Below are 27,731 nucleotides of genomic sequence, written 5' to 3'. Positions count from 1 at the left end.
CCACAGTCCAGGCAAACTTCCTCACCTAACAGTTGCACCAGATTAGGATGCTTGATTTCCTTCATCACTGCAGCTTCTTTCAGGAACTCCTCTACCTCCATGGTATCTTCCTGGAAAGGAGGAAAGATAGGAAAGAAAAAGAGGAGAGGGACAAATTCCCACCTTAATCAGTGGAGTCAACTCACAATCCTAACACTTCAGCTTTAAAAGGGGCTATCTTTTGAATATTTTAGCATACTACTTCAAGAAATTTTATCAGAACCTGGTATGCTTTACAGAAGTCTGATTAAGAAAGAAAAATGTCCTGGGGGCCAGCCTGGTGGTGCAGAGGTTAAGTTCACACATTCCACTTTGGCCACCAGGGGTTTGCTGGTTCAGATCCCAGGTGCAGACATGGCACCACTTGTCATGCCATGCTGTGGTAGGCATCCCACATATAAAGTAGAGGAAGATGGGGACGGATATTAGCTCAGGGCCAGTCTTCCTCAGCAAAAAGAGGAGGATTGGCAGCAGATGTTAGCTCAGGGCTAATCTTCCTCAAAAAAAGAAAAAAAAGAAAGAAAAATGTCCTTGAATTTATCTCATATTTGAAACTGGAGTAAAAATTAGCAGGGTGTGCAAAATTCAGCAATCATGTCCTATCACAATTGAAACACGGGAGAACTTGGATGGGTAACTCAGTTCTCTGAGAGTTTACTTCCCTAGATATCTCGGCCTTTCAAAGAGGAGACAGAACAGTTTGCTGTTTACAGGTTTGTCTTCCTTAGAAATTCCTTGAGGAGCAAGCATGCTTGCAAGGTCTTGCCTAGTGTTTCACACTCAGAACATGCTTAATAAATGCTTGCTAAAAAAACCTACTACTCATAGCTGAGGAGCAGCCGTTATGAGTGATATCTCCCAGAGCTACTGAGGCATTTGGGAGAATCTTTCAGAAAATGGAATGAGTGACAACCTTGTAATCCGAAACCAGGAGCCTTAAAGAAGAGATAGAGTTGCAACAGGAAAAAGATTTCTGTGAATATTAAGAACAAGAAGAAGTGATCTAATCTCATGGAGATGGGAGGAGCAAGAGGCAGGGAGATAAAGGACAGAACAAGAGAGCACCCATGATTCTCGAACAGCACATGAAGAATTCTGTCCAGCAGGGGTCGTTCTGAGGAAGCAAAATGGCTTGTTGTGCTTTTACAACATACTTTGCTTCTAACCTCCCACTAAGATCTGCGTCAACAGCCTCCAGAGACAAACCCTCCCCACACGTGGGTCTCACCGCCTTGCAATGAATCATCTGCCCCTGCCCTGTCAGCAATGGCACCGGGTTAATCATCACAATTCTCTGATGTGCTTGGCACCAGGGGGTGGAAAGTGTTTCAAAGTCAAACAAGGGCACACTGATATTTCCAAGTGTTTCAGCACAAAAGAAAAAGATGGCTGAAAACTGTAATTCTCAGCAACTCACCTTTAGTGTTTTCACAGCAACCGTAAGGCTATATTTCTTCCAGACGCCAACGTAAACCTCTCCATACTGACCACCCCCAAGTTTGTGCTTCATGGTAATATCCGTTCGCTCCATTTCCCATTTGTCATGGATGGGGGACACACCGTAGACTGTCGGCTTATTACACTTCGGGGCCGGGTAGTGCAGTGTTGTCACCAGCCCATCAGCCACAGTGGAGTGGTGGTGAACGAGCTCTGCCAAGGTGCTAAAGCGGCTCTCAGCAGTTACATACACCTGGTAAGAAAAGCAGGAGAGAAACTAAACCAACTGGAAAAAAGGTCAGAAATTTTTTTTTTAAAGCCCATTATTTCACTGGTCTGAAGATCTGAAGATAGGAGGTTATCTTATTGAGGGAAGTGAAAGAATGAAACGATGATGGCAAGGGAAAACACAGAACTTCAGTTTCATCTTCTTCAAACCACTCTTCCTCTGCTGCCTAAATTAGCTGTCGTCTCAGGAAAAAAGCTTCCAAGCTATCTCTCTGGGTCATCAAGATCACTGGTCCTCAAATATTTTTAAGCAACAAGACTGCGGAACCCAAAGATATATGACAGATACTGAAAGAGATGCTCTGATGAAAGCAGGGACGAGGGGACTTGGCCTCCTGTAAAAGCTGATGAAATACCACCTCAGAATCTTGCAGACGTAATTTGAAAACCACCCATTTTGATTTTTTTGGTAGGGAGAGGGTACTCAAGTATCTTATAATTTTTATTTAACTGTGCTTTTGAGTGTCTACACCATTTTTTAAAAAGCTACAATTTTATTTGAGAGTTATTAATAAAATAGTTAATTTGTGATAAGCAAGAAGTGTAAAAAGTAAGACAGCAGTTTTCAGGCCTTATCTCCCAAGGGAGCTTGTTTTAGTTTTTAAAAAAGAAACTTTTACTGTATACAGAAAATTATACAATTAATAAATGGAGAACTGATGATTTTTACAAAGTGGACTCACCCATGTAAACATCTCCCACACCAAGAATCAAAACATCACCAGCACCCTGGAAGCCCCCGCGTGCCCTCCCAGCTTCTCACTCCTGCAGAGGTAACCACTCTGCTGACTTCTAACACCTTAGATTAGCTTTGCCTGCTTCTGAACCGTATGTAAATGGAATCATACAATATGTAGTTTTTTGTGTCTGCTTTCTTTCACTCAACTTTTTTTATTGTGATATAATTCACAGACCATAAAAGTCACTATTTTCAAGCGTACAATTCAGCAGTTTTAGTATATTCACAAGGTTGTCCAACCATCACATCTACTCCAGTACATTTTCATCACCCCATGAAGAAACCCCAGACCCATTAGCAGTCATTCCCACTGCCCTCATCCCCACCCCCTAGCAATCACTAATCCTTTCCGCCACGTGCGTGAGAGTCACTTAGGACAGGCATCAGCAAACTTCTCTATAAGGGCCAGACAGCAAATATTTCCAGCTTGTGGCCATAGTGTCTCTGTCACAACTACTCAAATCTGCCGTTAATAATGAGAAAGAGCCATACACAATACATAATAAACAAGTAGGTGTGGCTGTATTCCAATAAATTTGCAAAAGCAGCAGCTGGCAGGCCTGTTTTTCCCAATAGTGTCTGTGGCAGTATCATGTTCATTTCTGTTGTTGTAAGAGATTCCATTTTATGACTATACCATAATTTATTAATTCATTCAACTGTTAGACAGCTGAGCGTTTCTAGTTATGAGCTATTACAAATAGTGCCACTAGGAACATTCCTGTACATGTCTTCTGTACACACAGGCACTCATTTCTGTTGGGTATATAACCAGAAGTAGAGCTCCTGGGTCTCTCTTACATTATCACTTATCTGATTCTATTCGGTTTCATCAAGAGACAATATGTCCGTAAGGTGGTGCAAAAGAGAAAGAGAATTAATAGTTTACTTATTTTCTACTTTGCATCAGCCATCATATTTTACAGAAATTATTTCATTTAATCCTCACAATAATCCAATAAAGTGGGATGGGAAACTGAGGCTTACTTAAGGTCACAAAGTTAATAAATAAATGGCGGAGTTACATAGCAAACCAGGTCTGCTTGCTCCAAAGCCTGTGCTTACCCCCTACTGTGCATATCACACAGAAAGAAAGAATGGAAGAAACGATTCAATCTAAACTTACTGTTCAATAGAATAACTGATAGAAACCTATGCTTTTCAGTTTATAAAGTAAAACAGTTCCATTCTAACACAACCATTCTAAAATAGTTGGTCTTCGAACACGTAAATTGCTAAACGACTGTTGATCTATTTATATTAATATACATTAATGATCAACACTGGTCTCAGAAGCCTAAATTCTTACTCTGTAGACTTTCTGATAGAGAGTATTACAATTTTCAAAGATATAAGGTTTAATTTATAAATTCTGTACAATGTATTGGATGTATATGCGTATATTTGTATACTGATGATGATTGGAACAGCTAACATATACAGCAGTTCCTTCATTCTTCACCTTCAAATCTAGCTCATCATTAAACTATTAATACTGTTTTTAATTTCCATGACCATATTCTTTTGAAAAGAGCAAGCTCTTACATGCCAAAGAGCCCAAACTCACGTCAGTGATTATTTTATTTCATGTTATACAAAAAACAATTTTCTTTAGTCATTCTGAGTATTGGTTCTAAAGAGCAGCCAGCCCACATCTAGAGGGGGTTGCCAGCCAGTCTTACCTTGCCATCTGTGGTGGTATTGATCCTGTAGTGATACACACGCCCCTCATACCTGAGCGAGATCGACAGCTGCCCAGGGCTGCTCTCACTTTCTCGCACCAGGAAACTGCCATTGATCAGACTGCTGAGCAGATACTCCGCTGCACTGCGCGACACAGGTCCGTGGTACCAGGAATGTTTTTCCAAGCTGTTCACTGGGGTGATGTAGTTGCTTGGCACCCAACCTTGGCCATTCTTAGAGCGAACTTCACTCCACTCACCATTCTGGTTGTAACCAAGGACTCGTAGCTTTTCACCTAGCCATGAGGTCATCATAGAATGAGAGAAAAGATGTTAAGACTTCACCTCAAACAGAAGCAGTCTACTGTCAAATTTAAAACTCACTGAAAAACGAATCGGGGACTTTTATGCCAACAAAATTTTTTAAAATAATGAAAACAAACTTGGCTGCTCATCATATCCTGATTAATCTCTTTAGCTTGTAACTTAAACAAAAGCGTAGTTAGAAATGGCCTTCTGGTATTCACTATAAGTTTTTAAAGGTTTTTATATCAACTAAAAAATGCCTTAGGAAACTCCATGTGTGGTAGTAAGGTGGCATACAAAGATAGAAAGGTTACTCAAATGGCTGGAAAGTGACATAGTCTCACCCTTCAAAAATAAATAAATAAAACTTATTTTCTTCCTCAAAACAGTTTGTCAAGGAATGTATCTCACATATGGCTCAATGTTAACCAGAACCAAGGATCAGGCATAAGACATGTGAAACACAGTTACTTCTAAATTTAAGTTGGCACCAAGGCAACAAAACCATCAATGTAAAAAAATAAAAAAACACCAAAGAACAGACCACAGAGCTTTCACCAATGTTTTCATAAAGATAATTGTTCAGGAGGTGGGCAGATGGGCAATGAGAACTCCCAAAGCACAATCTTTACCAGGACTCAAGTTTTAAAACAGTTATAGTTTCCCTATTTCCCTCCCATTCCCCATGAAGAATTAACCACTTCTTTCTATTCCTCTACAATTGGCAGGTGGGAAGGGAAGCTGAGTCTGAAGATGGAACCCAAGATTCAAGTTACTCAGAGTATCTTTGCTATCAACTTCCATGTCCTTGATTTCTCTATTAAAGTTGTGAATATCAACTCTAGACTCCCTCAACATACATCTTACCCATATATTTGCTGCACAGACAAAACAGGGAAGGTGAAAGTGGTATCAGTAGTAATAACTGATAATCTAAAGAATCCTTATTTGGACTTAAGCCCGTTATCTCTGAGAGACGCAAGCCTTCCTATAGAGTTCACATCCACTTCTCAGTGTCAAAAAGCGGAAGAAAGCCAAATCAATCGAAAGCACACAGCCCAGCAGTTATCAGGCAAAGGGTATTGAGGAAAAACTCAAAATCATTGTTCTGACAGCCATCTAACTTTTTTCAGTGGCCTACAGAAATGTTTACCATAGGATAACTTTCTATTAGCCCCTACTATCTCACCTGAGACACCTGGATGCGAGACATTCAATGAGAACAAACTCAAGAGTATGCAGTCACACATACATACACATATATGTATATAAAATATACACACGTACAGGTAGATACATAGGAGTGTGTGTGGTGTGCTGGTGGAAATGCACAAATGCACAGATAAATACTCCCGAACCATATTTTCAGGAAAAAAATCTTAGTGCTACTAGAAAAACTAAATAAAACGTATTGCTCTGTAGCTTTTCTCTATTACTCCATGAGAACCTGAAGTAAAGACTGGCACCTTACTAAGCATATTATTGTTGCTTCCTTACAAAGAACTGGTAATGGCAGGTCATCATAATTTGGATACAAACACTCTAGGTTTTTGTTTGTTTTCCTCTCTTTTTGCCAGTTAGGAGGAGATTTGAGTGCCACAGAAATTGACAGGGGTATGACTAGTAGCATATAAACAGTGGCCCTATTTACAAAGGAATCCTGGGAGAAATTTGGCTTTTAATTCAAGCAAAATATCATCCTCAAAGAGGAAGGAATTAAAGTAAGTATTATTTTGTCTTTAAAATATATTTTGCCTTTAAAAATAATAAAGCAGCTTCAGTAGCATATTTTATATTAATAAGAAGCTGATATAAAAATCTAGCAGTTCATGGGTTTGAGGGGCAATCAATGTTGGCCATAAAATAAAGGGAATCCCCTGGAGCTGCACACTCGTGGTTGCCACAACTACTAAGTGAGGAACCAACAGACGTTCTCTATCAATGCTGCCTTGGTGACTGAGCTATCTTGGAAAATAGTGACATGAAAGTCATATCTAAGAAAGAACCTTCTGAGTCATTGCTTCATAAACTTCTCCCCTGAAGTGTCAGTAAAGGTAAAAGAGTGTGTTGTAGCTCAAAGAGATTATGGCACAATATAAAATTTCTCTGCAGTCCTTTGTTTTATCCTAAACCTTTGTGTAAAGTTTTCCTCCCAATGCATAAACACACACCTCCACACACACAAACATCATCACCATCTCCCGCCCGGAGAGCTACCCAAAATCTTCACGTGAACTGACGCTAGGAGACAATGCACTTCACCTTCCCTGTGCCTTTGAAACCTCCTGGCACATGCACACGCACCATTATGCCCACTCTGGCACATAGCTCAACCTCAGTTTGAGGAACTCAGTTTTAAGGATTTCTGCTTTTGATGAATCTGGCTGAATTTTAAAAAAAGATGTTCATAAAAATTTTATTTAAGGGTAACATTCCTGGAGGGGAGGACTGTCTTCTTATTTGGTATACCCACTCCCATTTAACACCTCATTCTGAACTTCACAAATAAAAGGCATGTTTCACAAATAAAGTTACAATCTCATTTAGCTAAAAATTATCCTGAAAAAAATTTTTCACAGTAGGAGGTTTTCATAGGTTCAAAAGATAAGAACAAACTTAGGCAGGGGCCAGGCCTGTGGCCGAGTAGTTGGGTTCGTGCACTCCACTTCAGTGGCCTGGGGTTTCGCCAGTTCGGATTCTGGGCGCAGACATGGCACCGCTCATCAGGCCATGCTGAGGCAGCATCCCACATGCCACGACTAGAAGGACCCACAACTAGAACATACAACTATGTACTGGGGAGAAGACGGAGAAGAAAAAAAGGAGACAGGCAACAGATGTTAGCTCAGGTGCCAATCTTAAAAAAAAAAGAACAAGTTTAGGCAGATGAGCAATCCAATTCATGTGCACAATGAGCATATCCCATAGCCCTACTTCTTTCTCATAAAAGTCCCACATTTCCTGTCCTTGTTCAAAAAACCAATAATGGATGATTTTACTTGGTCATGTTCTTAGTGTTTCCTTTTATAAGAATTTACTACTGAAATAAACTACTACTCTCAAGAGTATTACTACAAAGAAACCCTTCCTACTACTATTCCTTTCATTAATCCTTAGAAACACAAATGAGACGTAAGTTGTCTAGGTTAGTGCTGCCCAAAGCAGGTCCACAACAAGATAAGAAGCTCACACCAGAACGTGAATCACTGGACTGTTTTCTACATGCTGGAAAGTCTTGCTCCAAAAAAAAAAGACGTCCATTGAACTAAATAATAAATAGTGTACTTAGTGATGTAGTTGGTTTACATTTGGGGTGCAAGTTCTCCATCTCATTTCAGAGTGGTAACGAACAGTTCCCAGGCAGTCCACGCACACCACTTTGAGTAGCAGTGGAGTCTGGCAACGTGACTCAGTTAGCCACAGTTCAATGAGCAGAGATGGACAGTAAACCTGACTTCTGTGGCAGATGAATGCTGGCATATTACATACAATACAGAATTCTGAGAATGAGGCAACTTTATCTATCTATTGTGTGGTGTTTTTTCTAAAGTACTTTATCTCATTTTATCCTTAATGAACCCTATAAAGTAGACAAAGTGGCATTATCCCATACACAGGTTAAAAAAAGAAAAAGGACAATGAACCAGAAGTATTTGGGCCCAAATTACCCAGCTAATGTTAGTCAGAGGCAGAATCTAGAACAGACACCTTTACTTCTTAACCACTAATGAAAACTGAAAAGTGAGAGGGCGTTACACAGAAGCTCACCTTTAGTGATGCTGAGCGTGTTATCACCACTTGCTACAAAATCATAAAGTGCAACAAAAAGATTAGGGTCACTCTCAGTGGCTCCCAGCAAGTTCTCCTTGGAACTCCACCTGATGGCTTCATTCAGTGCCTGGGGCTCAACATCACACCCATAGGGGCGGTGCAAGGCTTCTGAGAGACAGGAAAAGAGAAAGGAATTCACAGTAAGTATAACAGTTGGAAATTTACTTGAATTCAGTACATACACAGTGTGTTAGCTGCTGACATATACTGACGGCTGCAGGGTGGATCAAAGCTGTACAGCTGTGGAGAAGAATGAGCAAATGGCACTGTCTCCTAAGCATGAGAGAAGTCTCCTTGTTGAAAATACAGCAAGATAAAGAACACAAAATGAGCATTCAGCCATGACTTCTATGCACTCACCAAAATCAGAAATAAATGAATAGGAAAAGCACAGTTTTCTCAAAATGAAAAAAAATCTCAAAAAGAAATGGCAAATCGGGACCAGCCCTGGTGGCCTAGTGGTTAAGTTCAGCGTACTCCCACTTTGGTGGTCTGGGTTCCGCTCCCAGGCGCAGACCTATACCACTCTGTTAGTAGCCATGCTGTGCTGGTGGCACACATACTGAAAAAGAGAGGAAGATTGGCAGAGATGTTAGCTCAGATTAAATCTTCCTCAGCAAAAAAACAAAAAACAAAAAACAAAAAAAAGGCAATTTGTTTTATAAAACATAAAGGTTATTTTGTTTTGGTGGTGGTGGTTGTTTTAAGAAGGAACAGTTATGTATTCCAAGTCCTCCCAAACTACCCTTCTTCCCTTACTCTCTCCATATAAGACAAATTGTGGAAAAGATAACAGAGATTTTAACAAATATGTATATATTGCATAAATCCAGATCCTCCAATTACATATAGAAAAAGTATAGAAATAGTGCTTCTAGAAAATCCAAAAATATCTGTTAAAACAACAGCAAAATGTTTTAATACAAAATATTCTTGGCATTCCAAATTACCTTTGCTTTACCATGCACTGTCTATAATAGCTTGCAATTGTGAACTGTTTTAATGAAAAAATGTTTATCCTATTTTCTTTTCCTAGGTGGTACATTTTTAAATACCTTAATCGAAGGCTCTAGAATATATCCCCAACAATGGACATTTACTGAGTTTCTACCAAGTGTAACGGTTGAAGCCTTCTGAGATCTGGTTTCTTCCTCAAGGCTTTACGTGTTCCTAAGTTTAGTCACACTACACGAATAGGTGAGCCCCGTACCATCCTAGTTAAAGATCACCTGCTTCTCACAGCCCAGGCTGATCATAAAAAAAATACACTGTTCTTCCAGTAGCGATTTTCTTGATCACTGGAACTGTTTTTGGTGGCTATCTGCCACTATCCAACTACTTATGTCATATAACACTTTTTTATTATGTGTCTCTCCCTCTCCCTCCACTCATTTCTAATTTAAAATTCATTTTATCATATTTGAAAAAGAAAAACCCTTGAATCAGTGGTTTTATTTCTTTTCAAATCCATTCCCTCCTCTCCATCCCTCCTGCCAACACCTTAGTTCAGAGCCCCATCATCTCACCTGGACTACTGCCTCCAGTCTTGTCTCCCTCAAATCCATCCTCCACACAGCTGGCAAAGTGATCTATTTAAAACAAAAATTTGACCATGTCACTCTTAAGATTCTTCAACAGTTCACCATCAAGCCAAAACAAAATCTCTTTAACATGGCCTTCAAGGTCTTATATCATCACATCTCCATCTACTTCTCCAGCTTCACCTCTCCCCACTACACACCTCAAATTTTAAACTTTTACACCATGACGTTTCCTACCTTTTGCCTTTGTTCACACAGTCCTGTTGAGCTGGAATGTGATCTCATCCCACCCTTTTCTGACTGGTTGACCTCTACTCATTTGGTAACACTCAGCTCCAGCACAGCCTCCCCTAGGCAGCCTCCCGTGCTCCTCCTCCCTGTGCTCTCAGAAGCATTACCCTTGCTGCAGGAACACCCTCTATCTGGATCTTTGTATTTATAATATCCTCACTTTATGTTTGTTTCCCAAACTTCACGATGTGCTCCTTGGCATAAGAACTGTATCTTTTTGCTGGCAAGAGTCCCATAATATGTGTTCAATAACTGTTGACTGAATGAATGACCAAATTACACAAAAATGTAAGTGGCTGAAAACAATGAGATGTATTTTAATCTTAAAACAGCATTAACTGATGTTTTAAAAATGGCCTCATAACTGTCTACATGATATAGACAGAAATTTTGTTGTAAGTTGGATCTAATTCTCCTAACAGTTTTAGAGTTTATTTCACATTCTTTCCTCCTCTTAAAAAAAATACATCTTTAAAATTTCACACCTAATTAATTTTTGTTTTACATTACGAATATTATGACAAACCTGAAGATATGTCAGACGTTCTGAAGAGTTAATCTGAAACAGAAGTGTTGCTCCTTGTTTAAATGCAAAGTTACCGTGAATGGGAACAGCTCTATTATATACCAAGATAACCAAGTGGGATTACCAAAACAAACAAAATACCACATTACATGAAAAATCCTTCAAACTTGTCACACATACTGTTTTTCTTTATTCTAATGAAAAATTATCTACTCTAATTGAATTTCCACTGGGTTACAAAATACCAATCCTTTTATTAAAATGAAAAGAACTGCCAAAAAGAAGTAGAAAGACTATTTATAATATTTTTTGGTTCCATACTGAATATCACATGATCCACACTGATAACTGTTTCTTGCCAGTGATGGAAGTAACATATTACAATGTTTTGTGATTATTACTCTGTGTAATGATTATCAAACAGCTCAAGTACATTTCCTTCTTTTTAAATAGAAGAAAGTCTCCCTTTTTAAAATTATAAGAGGAACAAAAATCAAGGGTAACAAGAATTTTTCTACTATCAATGACCAAGTTAGAAACAGTAATTAAGCAGACACTGACTCCAACTCTTAAACACTATCAGGCCAAAAACAGCAAGCATCATACATTTACTTTGTGAAACCCAATATATTAAAATTTAAAGTTCACAAAACTAATAAATTCTAACAAACATCTACTATACAATAGACACTGTGCTGGGCTTCAGAACATAAAGTTTATAAATCACCAATAACACAATTTGGACTTACTATAAAAAACTACTCTCCATTTTTTCCCCCAATTCTGCTTCTCCCACGGAATTCCTCATCTCAGTTAATGGCAATTCCATTTTTTCACTTGCTCAAGCCAAAACCCTTGGAAGTTTGAGTACAAACTGCTGGCTGTAGGATGAATGAGTTCTGGGGATCTAATGTACAGCATAGTGATTATAGTTAATAATACTGTATTCTAGACTTGAAAGTTGCTAAGAGAGATCTTAAATGTTCTTACCACACAAAAGAAACGGTAATTATGTGACTTGATGCAGGTATTAGCTAACTCCATGGTGGTGATCATTTTGCAATACACAAGTGTGTCAAATCAACACGCTGCAGACCTTGAACCTACACAATGTTAGATATCAATTATAAAATAAAGATGGGGGAAGAAAGCAAAACCTGGGAATCATTCATGACTCCTTTTCTGCTCTCACATACGCCCTTCCAATCCCTCAGGAAATCCTATCGGCACTGCCTTCAAAAATATATCCAGAGGCTACCTGTTTCTCACCCCCTCCACTACTACCACCCCGTCACCACCACCATTTCCCACCTGGATTATTTCAGTAGACTCCTAAGTGATCTCCATGCTTTGTCCTCGCTCTCTACTGTCTATTCTCAACACATCAGCCAGCTTGCAAAGCACAACTCAGATTGTGTTACTCCTCTGCTCGAAACTCTTCGATGGCTCCCCATCTTAGAGTAAAAGCTCAAGTCCTTACAAGGGCCTACAAAGCCGTTCACAACTCGTCTTGCCCAATTCATCTTTCTACTCCTCTTCCCTAGTTTGCCTCACTCTGGCCACTGGCTGCCCTGCTATTACTTGAACAAGGCAGGCACACTCCTGCCTCAGGACCCTTGTGCTGGCTTCTCCTTCTGCCTAAAACATTCTTCGCCAAGATATCCACATGACACTTCACTCAAATGTTATCCTCTCAGTACAGCATCCTCTGACTATCCTATTTTATTTATTTTATTTTATTTTATTTTTTGAGGAAGATTAGCCCTGAGCTAACATCCGTGCCCACCTTCCTCTCCTTTGTATGTGGGACATCTGCCACAGCATGGCTTGCCAAGTGGTGTCATGTCCGCACCCAGGATCCGAACCGGGAAACCCTCGGCCACCAAAGTGGAACGTGCGCACCTAACCGCTGCACCACCGGGCCGGCCCCTAACTATCCTATTTTAAAATGCATCTATTCCTGACAACACGCCCACATCTCCCATGTCTCCTTTCCTAATTTATTTCTCTCTATAGCTCCTATTACCACAAAATACATAATTTACTTATTTATTATTATATTCATGTATAGTATCTAACTCCTCCCACTAGAAAATCAGTTTTATGAGGATAGGGATTTTTGTCTGCTTTGTTCATTGATAAATTCCAAGCAACTTGATAAATTCCAACTGCATGTACATAAGAGGCTCTCAAAAAAGGTTTGTTGAACAAATGAATCACATATACTGCTATACTCACAGAGGATGCTAGGAGAGGGCAGAATAGAAAACAAAACTCGGGAATCAGAAAAGGTTTCAGAGAACAGAAAGCATTTAAATTGGATAAGCAGGAATTCTGCACTGACGAGAGCAGAGTGACAGACTGTCAGGTGCAAGGACACGTCTATGACATGTGGCTCATCTGTCCCGGAGAGGAACTCCATCAAGCTCAAAGGAGGACTGTCAAAGGCAAGTCAGTTTCTTAAAAACCATGTTATGTGACAAAAGGAGAAACGAGAAGGAGATCTACGGCACAATTTTATGTAAATTTAAAAGTGTTACAGGCCAAACAAAATTGTACATTTTCCAAATGTACAAAATAATCATTACAGGATAAAAGTAATTTTTGAGGCCAAGTACTACAAGAACCACAACTTGGAAAACCTTTTTATTCCCCACTCCCCCCCTTCTTCTCATCTCTGGTTTTAGTATTTTCTAGGTCAAGCCAAAATATCTATTTCCTTCCTTTCTTCCTTCTTCCCACTCAGTCTTTTGTTCTGACAGAACTAAGGGTCAATTTCCTGCACAATCCGTCTGCACAGGATATCCACTTAAACATCATCCTACTCATTAGCACCAAACAAAAGGGAAAAATTTTCAAAGACAAAAAACATCCTAACATTTTCCTGAGGCCAAGAATAAACATGTACTAAATCACAAAACGTTAAAGATCTAACTGGAAGAGAACAAGCTAAGGAATAAAGGCAAAAAAGGAAATAAAAAAAGCCTACAGGAAGAGCAAGTAAATGTCACAGTGTTATCCAGTGGGTCCAGTCTACGCCACTTCCCTCATCAGCTTAGGACAGCCACATCTGGATGATTGAGACGGACTGCCCGCCCAAACGCAAGTGTGTAGTCTGGCAATGGTTTATTTTTGAACAATGTGAAGTGATACACATTGTCACTTCATATATACAGTACCTAACATGTTATATGTTAGGTACCTTAAATAGTGAGTTAACCTTTCATTAATCACTGTTACAAAGGAAGAACAAGCACTTAAGACGAGATAAAAGAAGACTGATTTTCACTCACGGAATATAGGACCCAGATAGCAGAAACACATTACGACTATTAAGAAAAGGTAATTGTATTACCTTTTTCTACTGATACACTTACAGGCTACAGTAAAAATAAGGCAAAACATAGAAATAGTGGCTTGTACAAAGTAAATTATCAACATTAAACAAGTTAAAATCCAGAATAAAACTCACATTCAGAGATAATTCCTAAATTTAATGTTTACTTTTATTAAAAACAGTTTTCACCAGTTAGTCATTCAATAACTTTTATCAGTTTAATTAGAAATTTGTCAGGGAGTAATTGGAGAAATTAATATACAAAATTTTCAGTTTAGGCATTTCCGAGTCTTTTACAGTTATCTTGCCAGAATTCTACTTTATCTGATTTCATATTCTCTAAGAAGCAAATATTTTTAATACCGCTTTTAAAAACTATGTAATGTGATTGGGTAAATTATGCAACAGTTCTCAATACAGCTTAAATTCTTCATATCAAGTCATATGCATCTTAATACCACGAAATATTACATAGTATTCATTTATTCTTTCTTTTAATAAGTACTTATTGAGGTCCTAGTATGGAATACCAGGAAAAAAGGACATGAAACTTCACTAGCCAACAATGAAGGCGATAACAGTAGTAAAGATTAATTTTTTGAAATCTCCAGTCACGCTTGATTACTGTGATTATCTACCCTCCCCTAAACTATCACCTCTGAACCATACCTGTCAAGGTGGGTAGAGCAGTTTCTGAGGTCTCAGGGCATAGGCAGCAAAACGACATGTCCTGATCTCGGCCATAACTATTAGGTGGAAGCAGAACTGTCCCAAGGACCATTCTTCTGCCCAGAAGCACTAACGTCAAACTGTTCTTTGTTAAGAGGAAGTCTTAGAATTCCACTCGCCGACAAGCAATACCACATGCATGTGACGTTTACTCACGTACTCAGTCGCCAGAGGGAACCAACAGAAGGATAAGCATTTACAAGTCCCAAAGTGGGTGGAGAGTAACCTAAAGGAAAATGTCCAGTAACTAGCAAAAGATTGAGTCAGACTGAAGTTACCTCAAAACCTCTGGGAATATTTTGAAAAAATAAATAAAGTAAAAACCAACACAAATATGAGTAACAAATAAGAAAATAAGTAGAGATCAGTATAGATGGGATTTCACTCCAAAGTGGATGATGAAGTGAGACTGTAGAGAAAAGTTTCCTTGGAGAAAACCTGTTTACAAATAAAACACCAAATACACTTTTAAAAGAGGGGAAACGCCTAACGAGAGTCATCTTCTGCATCACTTAAATTAGTTCAAGAAACCACAAATCCAAAGTCAAAGAAATAGTTACAATCTGATTCATAAGCACAGAAGCCAGGAAATGACTGCCTTCACTAACATTTTGGCTCCATAGCTTAACAAAAGTCTAAAACATGGCACGAAAGTGTTGAAAATTTTTGAGTGCTAAAACTTTTAAAAGCAAAAGCCTAATCTTTGTTAATATATAGAAACAAAGTAAGATAAAAAGTTAAGAACCTGAAAATGAGAGTACTTTATGAGAATTAAACTAGTAAAATCTACAAATAGTGGATGACTTTATATAATCTACAAAAATAATACAAGAATGTTTGTAACTGTACAGCTAAGAACACTCACCGATTCATTAACTATTTATTAAGCACCTACTACATGTCCAGCCACTGTGCTAGGTTCCAGGTCAATAAAGGTAACGGTAAAATTATAGGCTAGCAGGACTGAAATAGCCTTCAATAAAGTTGAAACAAAATTATAACGTAACCTTACAGGAAGAATGACTTTGATGTAGGTAATATTAATAGTTTATAAGAAACAAAGCTTCCGCTTTCTATGAAAGTAACCCTATTAAAGCCAGTACTGTTAGCATCATGGAAAAAGCAAGAGTTAAATGACTAACGGTTACCTCAGTTAACGACTCAGAATTTCAAATACCAGGGTGAATTTCTCCTTCCCTAGATTATAAAAAATATAAAGTAAAGAAGATATGTTTTATACATATCTATATTCTATACCATACGATTTACTATTTAATCAGTAAATCTGCTATTTAAAGTACCAATAATTAACAGTTACACTTTTGAATGCTCCTATACTGTAACCAGGAGTAAAGAGGGGAAGAAGAGGTAAACAAAATGTGGTACATACACAGAGTGGAATATTATTCAACTACAAAAAGCGCGACACAGATGGGTCATGAAAATATTATGCTAAATGAAATAAGCCAGACATGAAAAGACAAATACTGTATGATTTCACTTATAAGAAATATCCAGAATTTGTTCTAGTTCTGGAAATCTAGTTCTGCAAATGGATGGTTACACAATAGTGTGAATGTACTTAAAGCTACTAAATTGTACACCTAAAATTATTTTAAAAGGTAAATTTTATGTTATGTATATTTTACAATAAAAAATTTTAAATAAAAAGTACTGAAGTCTCCAAAGACCTCTGTTACATGGTTTATGTCTATCATTTACCATATTTGAAATTAAAACTGAAAAATTTTAACAGTATTAATTTTAAAATAACAATAAACCCATTATGTTAACATATTTTATTAAAAAAATAACTATTCGTCAAAAGAGAATTAAGAGATAAGTAATGTCATTTCTTGCAAATCTCTTTAAAATCTGGCTCAAAACAAGACAGGTGAATCCTCATTCTGGATTTAATCTGTTGTAATGTATTTTTGTTGAAGTGTACGAAAATCTTATTGCACACAGACACATGAGTATAAAAGGAAGGGATATCAGATCATTATGGATATTCTTCGATACTATACCAAAAGTTGACAAGTGGTCGTTTTTTAAAGATTAGTTTTAATGTGGAATCTGAAACCACATAAATAGAATTTTCATACTCTGTCAAATTAAAATTTGTTGGTCTGTCTTGTACTTTGAATTTTTTAACATCAAGCATTGATTATCTGGAAATATTAGTTCACGAAATGTTGTTATATTTCACTATACAATATTGATACATTATATTCACTACTATCACCACCAATCTCACCAGAAAAGTTTTAAATACTGAGAAGTTGTCATCGTTACAATGGTGGTTACTAATTTTACTAAATTCTAATTTTTGCTTAAAAGCTCAAACTCTCTCATTCCCAACAAATACTGTTTTCCTTGAAGCAGCAAACTAACTTCATTCATTTTCAAGAAAATGTCTGCCAAGTTCCAATTATGAATAGTTTGTCTGTCATTCAGTCTTTTAGGTAAAAACAGTGTTCCATGAAAAAAGCAGCTAGTTCAGTTGGCAAGTCAAAACAACTGCACATGCGCTCTCTCTAAAAACCACCGTGACATTTTGGTAAGCGGTAGATTTTGTCACATGGAATATTAAAAAGACATATATCTAAAACCAAGATTTTATAAAAGTAATCATTTTTACTGCTTCATCAAGGAAATTCTTAAGCAAAACTGACGTTTTTCCTTAACTGTAAGAACGCTGCAGTGACAAATGCAACGACCACCGGGTGCAGTTTGGTGCCACTACCTTGACTCCTGTCAAGGCAGAAACAGTTTCACCCACAGTGCTTTGGCACCGTCACTGCAAACGTCAACACAGGAGTCTGTTGAACACAATCAAACTTTAAGAACAGTTGCCACTAGGAGAGGATATACACTTAAGTCAATTTGCTTTATTTTATTTTCAGTTTTTAAGCTTTCCTTTTTAAATTGTTATTTCATTACATAAAATATTTACATGGTTCCAAAGTTGAATCACAGAATGAGGGATACTCCCATCTACCCTATTCACTTCTTCCTTAGAGGTAAGCTAAATTTGTATGCTTTATTCTTACACTGCTTCTATATAAATGGACACATATTCACATCCCCTCCCTTTTTCTTAAACAGTAGAATATTTCACACTAACCACTTTCTTTTCTCACTTAACATATACCTGCAAGATCACTCCATAGTAGTGCACAGAAATAGTTCTCTTCCTGTGTACAGCTGCATAATATTTCATGTCAATCACCCTTAAGTGAGGACAGTTTAGAATAAATAGTAAGACGTTTTATTCTGGATTATGAATGTGAAAAAATGTCAATGTAAATTTAAATAGTTCATTCATGAATTTGGAGAACAACTAATCAGTGCTGTTTCTGTGTTCAACTCCCATTCAGGCAACCAGACATCTCCATTTATGCTATCAACTTACACACACAAACACAAATCAACAGATACTTTTTGCTAAAGCATGCTGACCTCCCTCTGAATTGCACCGCACAGAACTAAATAAGGCTCCCCTAAAAAAAATCCTCAATAGTTCAACGTTTCTCTACAAAGCCAAGTTCAGACAATAATTACATTTCTATTTATAATTTGTGGGCAAGAAAAGAACAGTCACAATAATGATAGGACATTCAGGAGCACCCTTACATTAAATACTGCGTGGCTGTGCTCACACAGCTCAAAGGAAAAAGTAAAAGAAAAAAACCCACACAACTCCCACGGTAGATATTAGACAAGGTTCAGAAAAAAGGCAAAGTCATTAAAGGCATAGAAAGGAGGCACAAAACAGCTCTGTGGGAAACGAAATTTAAGACTACAGTATCTAAGTTAGAAACCTAGACAAATTAAGAAAAGACATCATACAAGTATAATATAAAGAAAATATGAATATTCTTTTCTGATTCTTTGCTGCTTTTAACTATCTAAACCACTTAATACGTTTTAAACACTTTAGAGAATAAAATGAAAAACTACACATGAAAAACTAATCACCAAAAAATGATAAATGAGAGCGTAAGATTAAATTCAACAAAATTATTAGTAAGATATGTTTTCATTTTTAAAACTGTTTTCATTTGAAATCAACAATTCAAAGAGACTTATGCACCCCTATGTTAGCGCAACATTATTCACTATAACCAAGTGCCCATCAAGTGATGATTGGATAAAGAAGATATGTGTGTATATATATATACACACACACACACACACAATGGAATACTACTTAGCCATAAACAAAGACAAAATCGTCCCATTTGAAACAACACAGATGGACCTTGAGAGTATTACGTTAAGTGAAATAAGCCAGACAGAGAAAGACAAACATTGTACGATTTCACTCATACGTGGAAGATAAACTAACATATGGAAAAGAGAACAGTTTAGCGGTTACCAGAGGGGAAGGGGGGTGGGGAGGGACACAAGGGGTGAAGGGGCACATTTATATGGTGACTGATAAATAATGTACAACTGAAATTTCACAATGTTATAAATCATTATAACCTCAATAAAAAGATAAATAAAAATAAACTGTTTTTAGTTTATAGAAGTGATATATGCTCATTATACAAAATTTGGAAATTATATTTAAACAAAAAGACAATAACAACATACCACCCACTTCTACATCCCACTTACTAAATTATCAAAATAATATTGATGCCTTTGCATTTGGTCCTACATCCCACTTACTAAATTATCAAAATAATTTTGATACGTTTGCATTTGGTCCTTTAAACTTGCTTAATGTTTCCTTCATTCAGCCAAGATTTACTGAGTGACTACTACATGCAAAGCACTTTGCTAGGCAGGATACAGCAGGTGTTAAGCAAGAAATAAACAAAGTCCATAAGAGATAAAGAGAACAGGTTGGGGTAGGTGGGGACTTTCACTACAGTCATGCACCGCACAACAACATTTTGGTGAATGATGGACTCCATACAGGATAGTAGTCCCACTAGATTAGTAGCATAGAGCCTACACGTCTAACAGACTATACCACCTAGGTTTGTGTAAATACATTCTATGATGTTCACACAAGGATGAAATGACCTAACAATGCATTTCTCAGAACATCGCCCTGTCGTTAAGTGATGCATGACTGTACTTAAAGAAGATGACACTTAAGCTGAGGACAGAGGCAAAGAAGGACCTAAGCAGAGAGAATGTAGCAAGTGTAATAATCATGAAGTAGGAAAGAACCTGGTATGTAAAGGAAATGAAAAGTGTGGCTATCACTGAGGAAGTCAGAAGAGGAGCACGAAAAGAAGTTATAGTAAGGTAGACAGGGGCTGGCCAGACCAAGCACCTAAGGATTTAAAATTCTAGTCCAAGTACAATGGAAATCCACTGAACAGTTTGAAGCAGGGAGGTCATATGTTCTGACTATTTTGTAAAAAGACCATTCTAGCTAGTGGGTGAAAAAAATGGATTAGATGGAGAACAAAATTAGCAACAGGAAAATATGCAGCAGGTCAGGAATGCAATCATGTTGACTTGGAATAGAATGCTGTCAGTGAAGACAAAGAAAAGTGGAAGAACTTAAAATCTGATTTGGAGATGGAATTGATAGGGCCTGCAGATTACTTGGATATAAGACAACACGAGAGAGAGGAAATAAAGAATAGCTTGCAGGCTTGAGTAAGTAGGTAGATGGCCATGTAATTCACTCAAAAGCAATAGCAGTATAAACCAGAAGTTCCACCACAGACAAGTAAATTTGAGAAATATAATTAAACACCTTGATATATAAATCTGGAACTCAGAGAAGATCCTGGACTGCAGACATGAGCATATACATGGCATTTAAAACCACAGATAGGGAGAGAAGAGTCAGACAAAAGTGCAGGATCATACTTATAAGGAAACAATGATTCGAATGCTGCAGACTTCTCATTTGAATCCATGGAGGCTAGAAAGAAGCGAAAACACATTAAGTGCTGAGAGAAAAAACTGCCAACCTAAAATTCTATATCCACAGAAAATGTCCTTCAAAAATGAAGGTGAAATAAAGGCATTCTCAGCTGAAGGGAAGAACTCGTCATTAACAGACCTGCTCTAAAAGAATTGTTAAAAGAAGTTCTTCAGACAGAATGGAAATGATACTAGAAGGAAACTTTGGAACATCAGGAACAAAGAAAGAGAAAAAAAAAATGGTAAACAGAATAGATTATTCTCCTCCTCCTGAGTTCTTTAAACCATATTTGATGGTTGGAAGCAAAAAGTGTAACACCATCTGTAGGGACTCTTCCATATATGTAGATATAATACATAATAACTCTGACATAAAGAGGGAAAAGAAAAGAAAACTCTGATGGTAAGGTTTCCATATTTCACTTGAAGTGGTAAGATACTGAATCTAAGTAGAGCACGACAAGTTCAATGTGTATACTGAAATCACTAGAGCAACCACTAGAAAACCTATGCAAAGAGATACAGCCAAAAACACAAGAGAAAAATTAAAATGGAATACTAAAAAATCATGTTAATAATCCAAGAGAAGACAGGAAAGGGGAAAGGGAGGAACAAACAGAAAAAAATAAAATGATAGACCTAAAGCTAAACATATAGATAATCACATTAAATGAAAATGGTCTAAACACAATTATAAAGCAGTCTGTCAGAATAGATATATAATATGATCCAACCATGGGCTATCTAAAAGAAACTTACTTCAAATATTATCATACAAGTACGTTAAAAATAAAAGGATGAAAGCCTATGTCCACACAAAAGCTTGCACATGAACGTTCACTGCATTATTCATAATAGCCAAAACTGGAAGAACTGAAATGTCTATCAATTAATAAATAGATAAATAAAATTATTCAGCAATAAAAAGGAATGAAGTACTAATGTATGCTATACCATAGGTGAACCTTGAAAACATTATATCAAGTGAAAAAGCCAGTTAAAAGGGACACATATTGTGTGATTCCATTTAGATGAAATGTCTAGAACTGGTAAACCCAAAGAGACAAAAAGCAGATTACTGGTAGCCTAAGGCTGGGATGTGGGGAGGAATATGGACTGACTGCTAATGGCTTTGGAGTTTCCTTTTGGGGTGATGAAAACGTTCTAAGATTAGCTTGTGCTGATGGTCGAGGAACTCTGTGAATACACTAAAACCACTGAATTACATACTTTAAAGGGGTGAATTTCATATGTGGAATTATATCTCCATAAAGCATTAAAAACACTATGCTATGTGAAAGAAGCCAGATTAAAAGTCTACATAACGCAGGACTCCGTTCATACATAATGTCCAAAACGAGCGCATGGAGACAGAAAGGAGATTAGTGGTTACCTGGGACTGCTGTAGGAATGTGACTGACTACAAACTAGTACAAGGGATCTTCTGAGTGACAAAAATGTTCTAAAACTGGAAATCTGGTGAGGGTTGCACATTTTAGAAAATCATTGAATCTGACCTCTTTTAAAACACAAGTTTTATGGAATAGAAGTCACAACTCAATAAAGCTGTTTTTAATAAAGCATAAAAGGCAAAAAACAAAAAGCAAAACTAGACTTTTGTTCTCTGAAAGATACTGTTAGAATAATTAAAAGATAAGCTATAGATGAGAGACAGTATTCGCAAATTATATAACTGACAAAGGGATATGGATCCAGAAGATATAAAGAACTCTCAAATTCAATAATATGAAAACAAACCACCCAGTTAAAAAATGGATAAAAAATTTTTTTACCAAAGAGGATACAGGAATGACAAATAAGATGTTCAACATCAGCAGCCACTGGAGAAACGCAAATTAAAACCACAATCAGATACCACGACCTGCCTATGCAAGTAAACAACATAAAAAATACTCACAACACCAAGTGCTAACCAGGATGCGAACCAACTAGAATTCAGACATTGCTGGGTGGAATGCAAAATGGTACAGCCACTCTAGAAAGCAATTTGGCAATTTCTTGTAAAGTAAAATACACACTTAACATAGGACCCAGCAATCCCACTCCTAACTATTTATCCTAGAGAAATGAAAACTTACATTCCTACAAAAGCATGTATATAAATGTTTATGGCAGCTCTATTCATAACTGTCCCAAACTGGAAACAACCTTAAAGGCCTTCAACAGATGAATGGATAAACAAACTGGTACATCCATACAATGCAATACTAGTCAGCAATAAAAAAGAAATGAACTACTGATACACAGAACAACCTGGATGGAGCTCAAAGGCATTATGCCAAGTTTCCCAAAGAAGACAGTATCAAAAGTCTACATTCTCCAAAATACAAAAACCATTGTGGCTGTCAGGTGTTGGGGTAGAGAGGTTGTGACTACAAAGTGAGCACAAGGGGATTTTTGGCGGGTGACGTAACTATTCTGTATCCTGATTGTGGTGGTGGTTACACAAATCTACACATGGGCTAAAATTCATAGAACTGTACATCCCCCCAAAAAAGGTCAATTTTACTGTGTGTTAATTTAAAAAGTAAAAAAAGTTTCAAGTACGGAACCCTGGAGTAAGCCCTGAAGAACTCCCCTTCAGAGAGCAAACAGAAAGAAAAGGAGGCAGCAAAAGAGACTAAGAAGTCAGCAAGGAAGAGAAAACTACCAAAGGCTGAGAAGGGTTGACTGTTTGAAGAAGAAAAGAATGATCAATCGAGTCAATAGTGTTGAGATGTTAATAAATGAGTACAAAAAAGTATGCATTGCTTTTTTTTTAAGTTTTATTTTTCCTTTTTCTCCCCAAAGCCCCCTGATACACAGTTGTGTATTTTTAGTTGTGGGTCCTTCTAGTTGTGGCATGTGGGATGCCGCCTCAGCATGGCTTGATGAGCGGTGCCACATCGGCACCCAGGATCTGAACCAGCGAAACCCTGGGCCGCCAAAGCAGAGCGTGGGAACTTAACCACTCAGCCACAGGGCCGGTCCCTGCACTGCTTTTAGAAACTGAACAGTAAAAATTTCCCCATATTCTCATAAATCTTCAAAAGCTTTCTTTTTAAAGGTTATATATACATTTCATCTATATATATTCCATCTGTCACAAAAAATAAAAGCTGTAACAGCATTTTTCCCTTTCTCTGTACCAGTGTTTCTCAAGTTTTTTTTCATTATCACTACTTTAAGGATTAAAATTACATCTTGCAGAGTTACCATCATTTCTAATTTGGGTCTATTACCAAATAATACTTATATGTACTTTGTACCCCTGAATTTTTCTCTATTTAACATCACCTCATTAGGACAAATTTTCAGGTCAAAGGACATTTTTAAGACTCACGATACATATTTCCAAACTACTTTCCAAAAAATTTTACCTCTTTATCACTCATCAACTATGTATGAATGCTCACTTCACGAGGTGTTTACATACTTTTTTTTTAATTTTAAAGGCAAACAACAGTAACTTGTTTAAATTTGCAATTCACTGGTAGTAAGGTAGAACACTTCCCATTTTTTTTGCCAACTATATTTCAATTTATTCCTAGAGAGGTAAAATGCTGTTCATATTTCCTATTCTGCAAGCTGTTAGAGGCATAGGCAATAAATCGAAAGAACAAAATACAACTTCTGGTGGGACTACATATGACAAAGGAAAAAGTCTGATTCTCCCCTGTGTAGGCCCTCAACTTCCAACACCTCACAAATGGAGCTGTCATTTTTATAACAGCACGTATCTCTCGGACAATCACCCCAGATGAACTATCCCACAACAGACCACCTCTCCCTTTTTCATATGAGCGTGAAACAGAAAGCACTACAGAGACCTAGGCAGAGAGAGGGGCACTTCTAAGACAGGGCTCCTTTAACTAACATTTCAGGATCTAATGGCAGACCTTAAATTATGTTCGACTCCATTGTTACTGAGATGAAGAAAGAAAACTAGCGTCAGAACCAGATGATCTCCAAGGTGGCAGCTGCCACAGCCCTGTCTGTTCTCAACCCTCACCCCTCATCCCCCACAACAGCACAGTGAGCCACAGCAGCTGACGAGAATTCTAAGGAGAAAGGAGAGCACCAATTTCACATTATGCTGTTTTACTCTCAGCATCCATCTCTTTACCTTTCCTTTTGTGAACTCAAGGCTTTAGGAACAAAAACTGGCTCCTCATTACAAAAAGACTACAATCTCTAATGTTAATAAGTCTGTAGGTTTTTCTTAACTCAAGGTTCTATATTAAGCAGCCCTGGGCTCTGCCATTCAAAAAGTAGGTGTCCTTGGTTAAGCTATGTATAAATATTTAAGTGTACAATTTTCATTTGTAAAACAAGAAAAAAAAGGTATATACTTTCTGGAGCCCTTAAATGAGGTTAAATGCATGTAAAATGCTTAGTGGAGAACTTGACACCATAATTTAAAACTTCAGTTCTTTCTGTGGTCTAAAAGGAGTGCCTTCCTACCTTGAAAATAAATCCATTAAAAGGTAAAGATCAATTTGTTGGGCTCAAGTTGGAAGATTTGTATGGTTAAGAAGAAGTCAGAAGTACAGAAATAAAAATAAGCAACTGAAGAGCCTCTAAACTTGTCTAAGATTAACTCTCTTTAGGTCAGTGCGTAACAGCCGTTAAAGGTTATCTCCCTAGTTCTGACACACTCTCCTATTTGAGAGGATTACAAAAACTCAAAAAAATCAACATGGCATTTTAATCAGGACTATGCTCACTCTCTCCCTCTGTCTACTCAAATCCTGTATTATCTCTCAAAGTAGTCCAAGTTCCCAGATTCTTCTTGAACCTGACCTCTCTGACCATTTCTGATTAAGTAAATCTCTTTGCCTAAAACAGCAACTGTTATACTAAACTGGGATATCTTCTACAGTGTATTTACTATAATTTATTACTTCCTTCTTTTATGTCTTTTTTCCTCGAAACTATTTCTACAGAAACCGTTGTGCTTCTCTGTCCAATGAAACGCAGCAAAGTGCACAAATAATATGTAATTTTTTTTCCTGCTTTTTCTCCCTGAATCCCCCCAGTACATAGTTGTATATTTTAGCTGTGGGTCCTTCTAGTTGTGGCATGTGGGACGTCACCTCAACATGGCCTGACAAGCGGTGCCATGTCCGCGCCCAGAATCTGAACCAGAGAAACCCTGGGCCGCCAAAGCGGAGTGCGCGAACTTAACCACTCAGCCACGGGGCAGCCCCTGTAATTTTTTTATAAAAAGAGTAACTCCTTCTAAAACTTCAGTAAATGTGAGACTTGTCACAAAAAATAAAAGCTATAATGGCATTTCTTCCCTTTCTCTACACCAGTGTTTCTCAAGCTTTTTTTTTCTTATCACTACTTTAAGGATTAAAATTAAATTTAACTTGAACTAATCTAAATAAATTTAATTGATTAATTTTGATTCAATTCAATTTCTCCCTAACAAGAGAAATTAAAAACTAAAAGGATGAGATTTTCATTGTGTAGCATTGAGCTTTGGAGAGGCACAAACCATTGTAAATATCTGAGTTACTGTCACCCCTGTTGACAACGCATGCTCTATACCTATCCAAATCCTCCAAACGCTTGAGGGTTCAAACAGGACTCATGTGCTCCTGTTAGAATAGGAGCTTTCGCTAACTACCAAACCACAGATCTCAACATACTTTGGACTCAAAATCTTCTAACAGAGAAATGAAGAGCACATTTTTCCAAGCAGGAAAAAAAACCCAACAACATATGAACAAAGGCATAGGAAGAAAAGGTATTAGGGCCAGGCCGGTGGCACAGTGGTTAAGTTCACACTCTGCTTCGATGGCCTGGGGTTCACTGGTTCAGACCCTGGACGCGGACCTATTCACCACTTAACAAGCCATGCTGTGGCAGGTGTCCCACATATAAAATAGAGGAAGATACGGGGCTGGCCCCGTGGCCGAGTGGTTAAGTTCGCGCGCTCCGCTGCAGGCGTCCCAGTGTTTCGTTGGTTCTAATCCTGGGCGCGGACATGGCACCGCTCATCAAACCACACTGAGGCAGCGTCCCACATACCACAACTAGAAGAACCCACAACGAGAAATATACAACTATGTACCAGGGGGCTTTGGGGAGAAAAAGGAAAAAAAAAATCTTACAAAAAAAAAAAGCTTTATTAAAAAAAATAAAAATAAATAAATAAATAAAATAGAGGAAGATGGGCATGGATGTTAGCTCAGGGCCAGTCTTCCTCAGCAAAAAAAGGAGGATTGGCGCTAGATGTTAGTTCAGAGCTAACCTTCCTCAAAAAAACAGAAAGAAAAGGTAGTGAGTACTTTAAGTTCAAGGCCAGACCAAAACATGTGGGAACCTGGGAAGGCTAATAATTAATACATCCTCAAAACAAAACTCTTTAAATGTGTGCTCAACATTTACTCAGAAGGCTGAAGGTTGCGCTGAGGGAGGAGGGAAAGCGGAGAGGAGGAAGACTGCTGTGCTTACTGCCCCTCTGTGGTCAACAATCCATCTCTGGCCCTAACTAGGGGGGCCTGACTCAGCAGTCAGCCAGAATCATCCACTTCAGCAGGCAGTTTCACAGGCCCTTTGGTGGTCTCAAGCTCCAGCCCAAACAGCTTATGAAAATATTTCCCAAAGCCACATATAATACTCTCTCCGAGAGGATTTTTAGAAAACAGTTTTTCCACCTTGTTACATTTCCAGTGAACCTTTAGAAACTGACACACTGGAGAGGGGCACAGCTGGCCCATTCCTCAATCCAGCTCCGTGAGTTTGTTGCACGAGGAACTTGGCCTGACGAGAAGAGAAGCCTGAAAATGTACGTGCATGTTAATAAAATAATGAGATATTTGTGGGCCAACTGACAGACATCCTTAACATCCAGACAAAAGAATTCAGACTGTATTGGGATACAACAGGGAAACGTGCTGGTTTTGTGAGAAGCAGTATCACACTGACTCTGCTATTTAAAGAAGACCGGTCTATAAAACTCCTGACGGACCACCTGCAGGTAAAGAGAATAAAAGTCTGCTGCAGAAAACTACGCTGAGATGATAGGGTCTGGCCATGGAATGGAGAATAACAGACAGATTCAGGAAATCTC

At 37.8% G+C, this 27,731-nt stretch overlaps 1 protein-coding gene across 4 annotated transcripts in view; it reads right to left on the bottom strand.

Annotated features, from left to right (window-relative positions):
* The window catches only part of ABL2 (ABL proto-oncogene 2, non-receptor tyrosine kinase), a 101,092-nt gene that overhangs the window by 11,696 nt on the left and 61,665 nt on the right, over window positions 1-27,731 (bottom strand). For 2 of the 4 annotated variants that reach the window (XM_044757750.2, XM_044757751.2), the window contains exons 2-6: window positions 9,849-9,911; window positions 8,260-8,430; window positions 4,186-4,481; window positions 1,457-1,729; window positions 26-110 (exon numbers count right to left, since the gene is read on the bottom strand). In XM_044757750.2, the coding sequence (XP_044613685.1) occupies window positions 26-110; window positions 1,457-1,729; window positions 4,186-4,481; window positions 8,260-8,430; window positions 9,849-9,911 (888 nt within the window). Of the gene's footprint in view, window positions 1-25; window positions 111-1,456; window positions 1,730-4,185; window positions 4,482-8,259; window positions 8,431-9,848; window positions 9,912-14,686; window positions 14,871-27,731 lie in introns of those variants that run through there. The other 2 variants (XM_014845296.3, XM_014845297.3) reach the window with 2 other exon arrangements.

The sequence above is a fragment of the Equus asinus genome, chromosome 25 (genome assembly GCF_041296235.1).
Source record: "Equus asinus isolate D_3611 breed Donkey chromosome 25, EquAss-T2T_v2, whole genome shotgun sequence".
Lineage (NCBI taxonomy): Eukaryota > Metazoa > Chordata > Mammalia > Perissodactyla > Equidae > Equus > Equus asinus.
The sequence above is the reverse complement of the archived record's forward strand: the minus strand, read 5'-3'. Positions and strand labels throughout refer to the sequence as shown.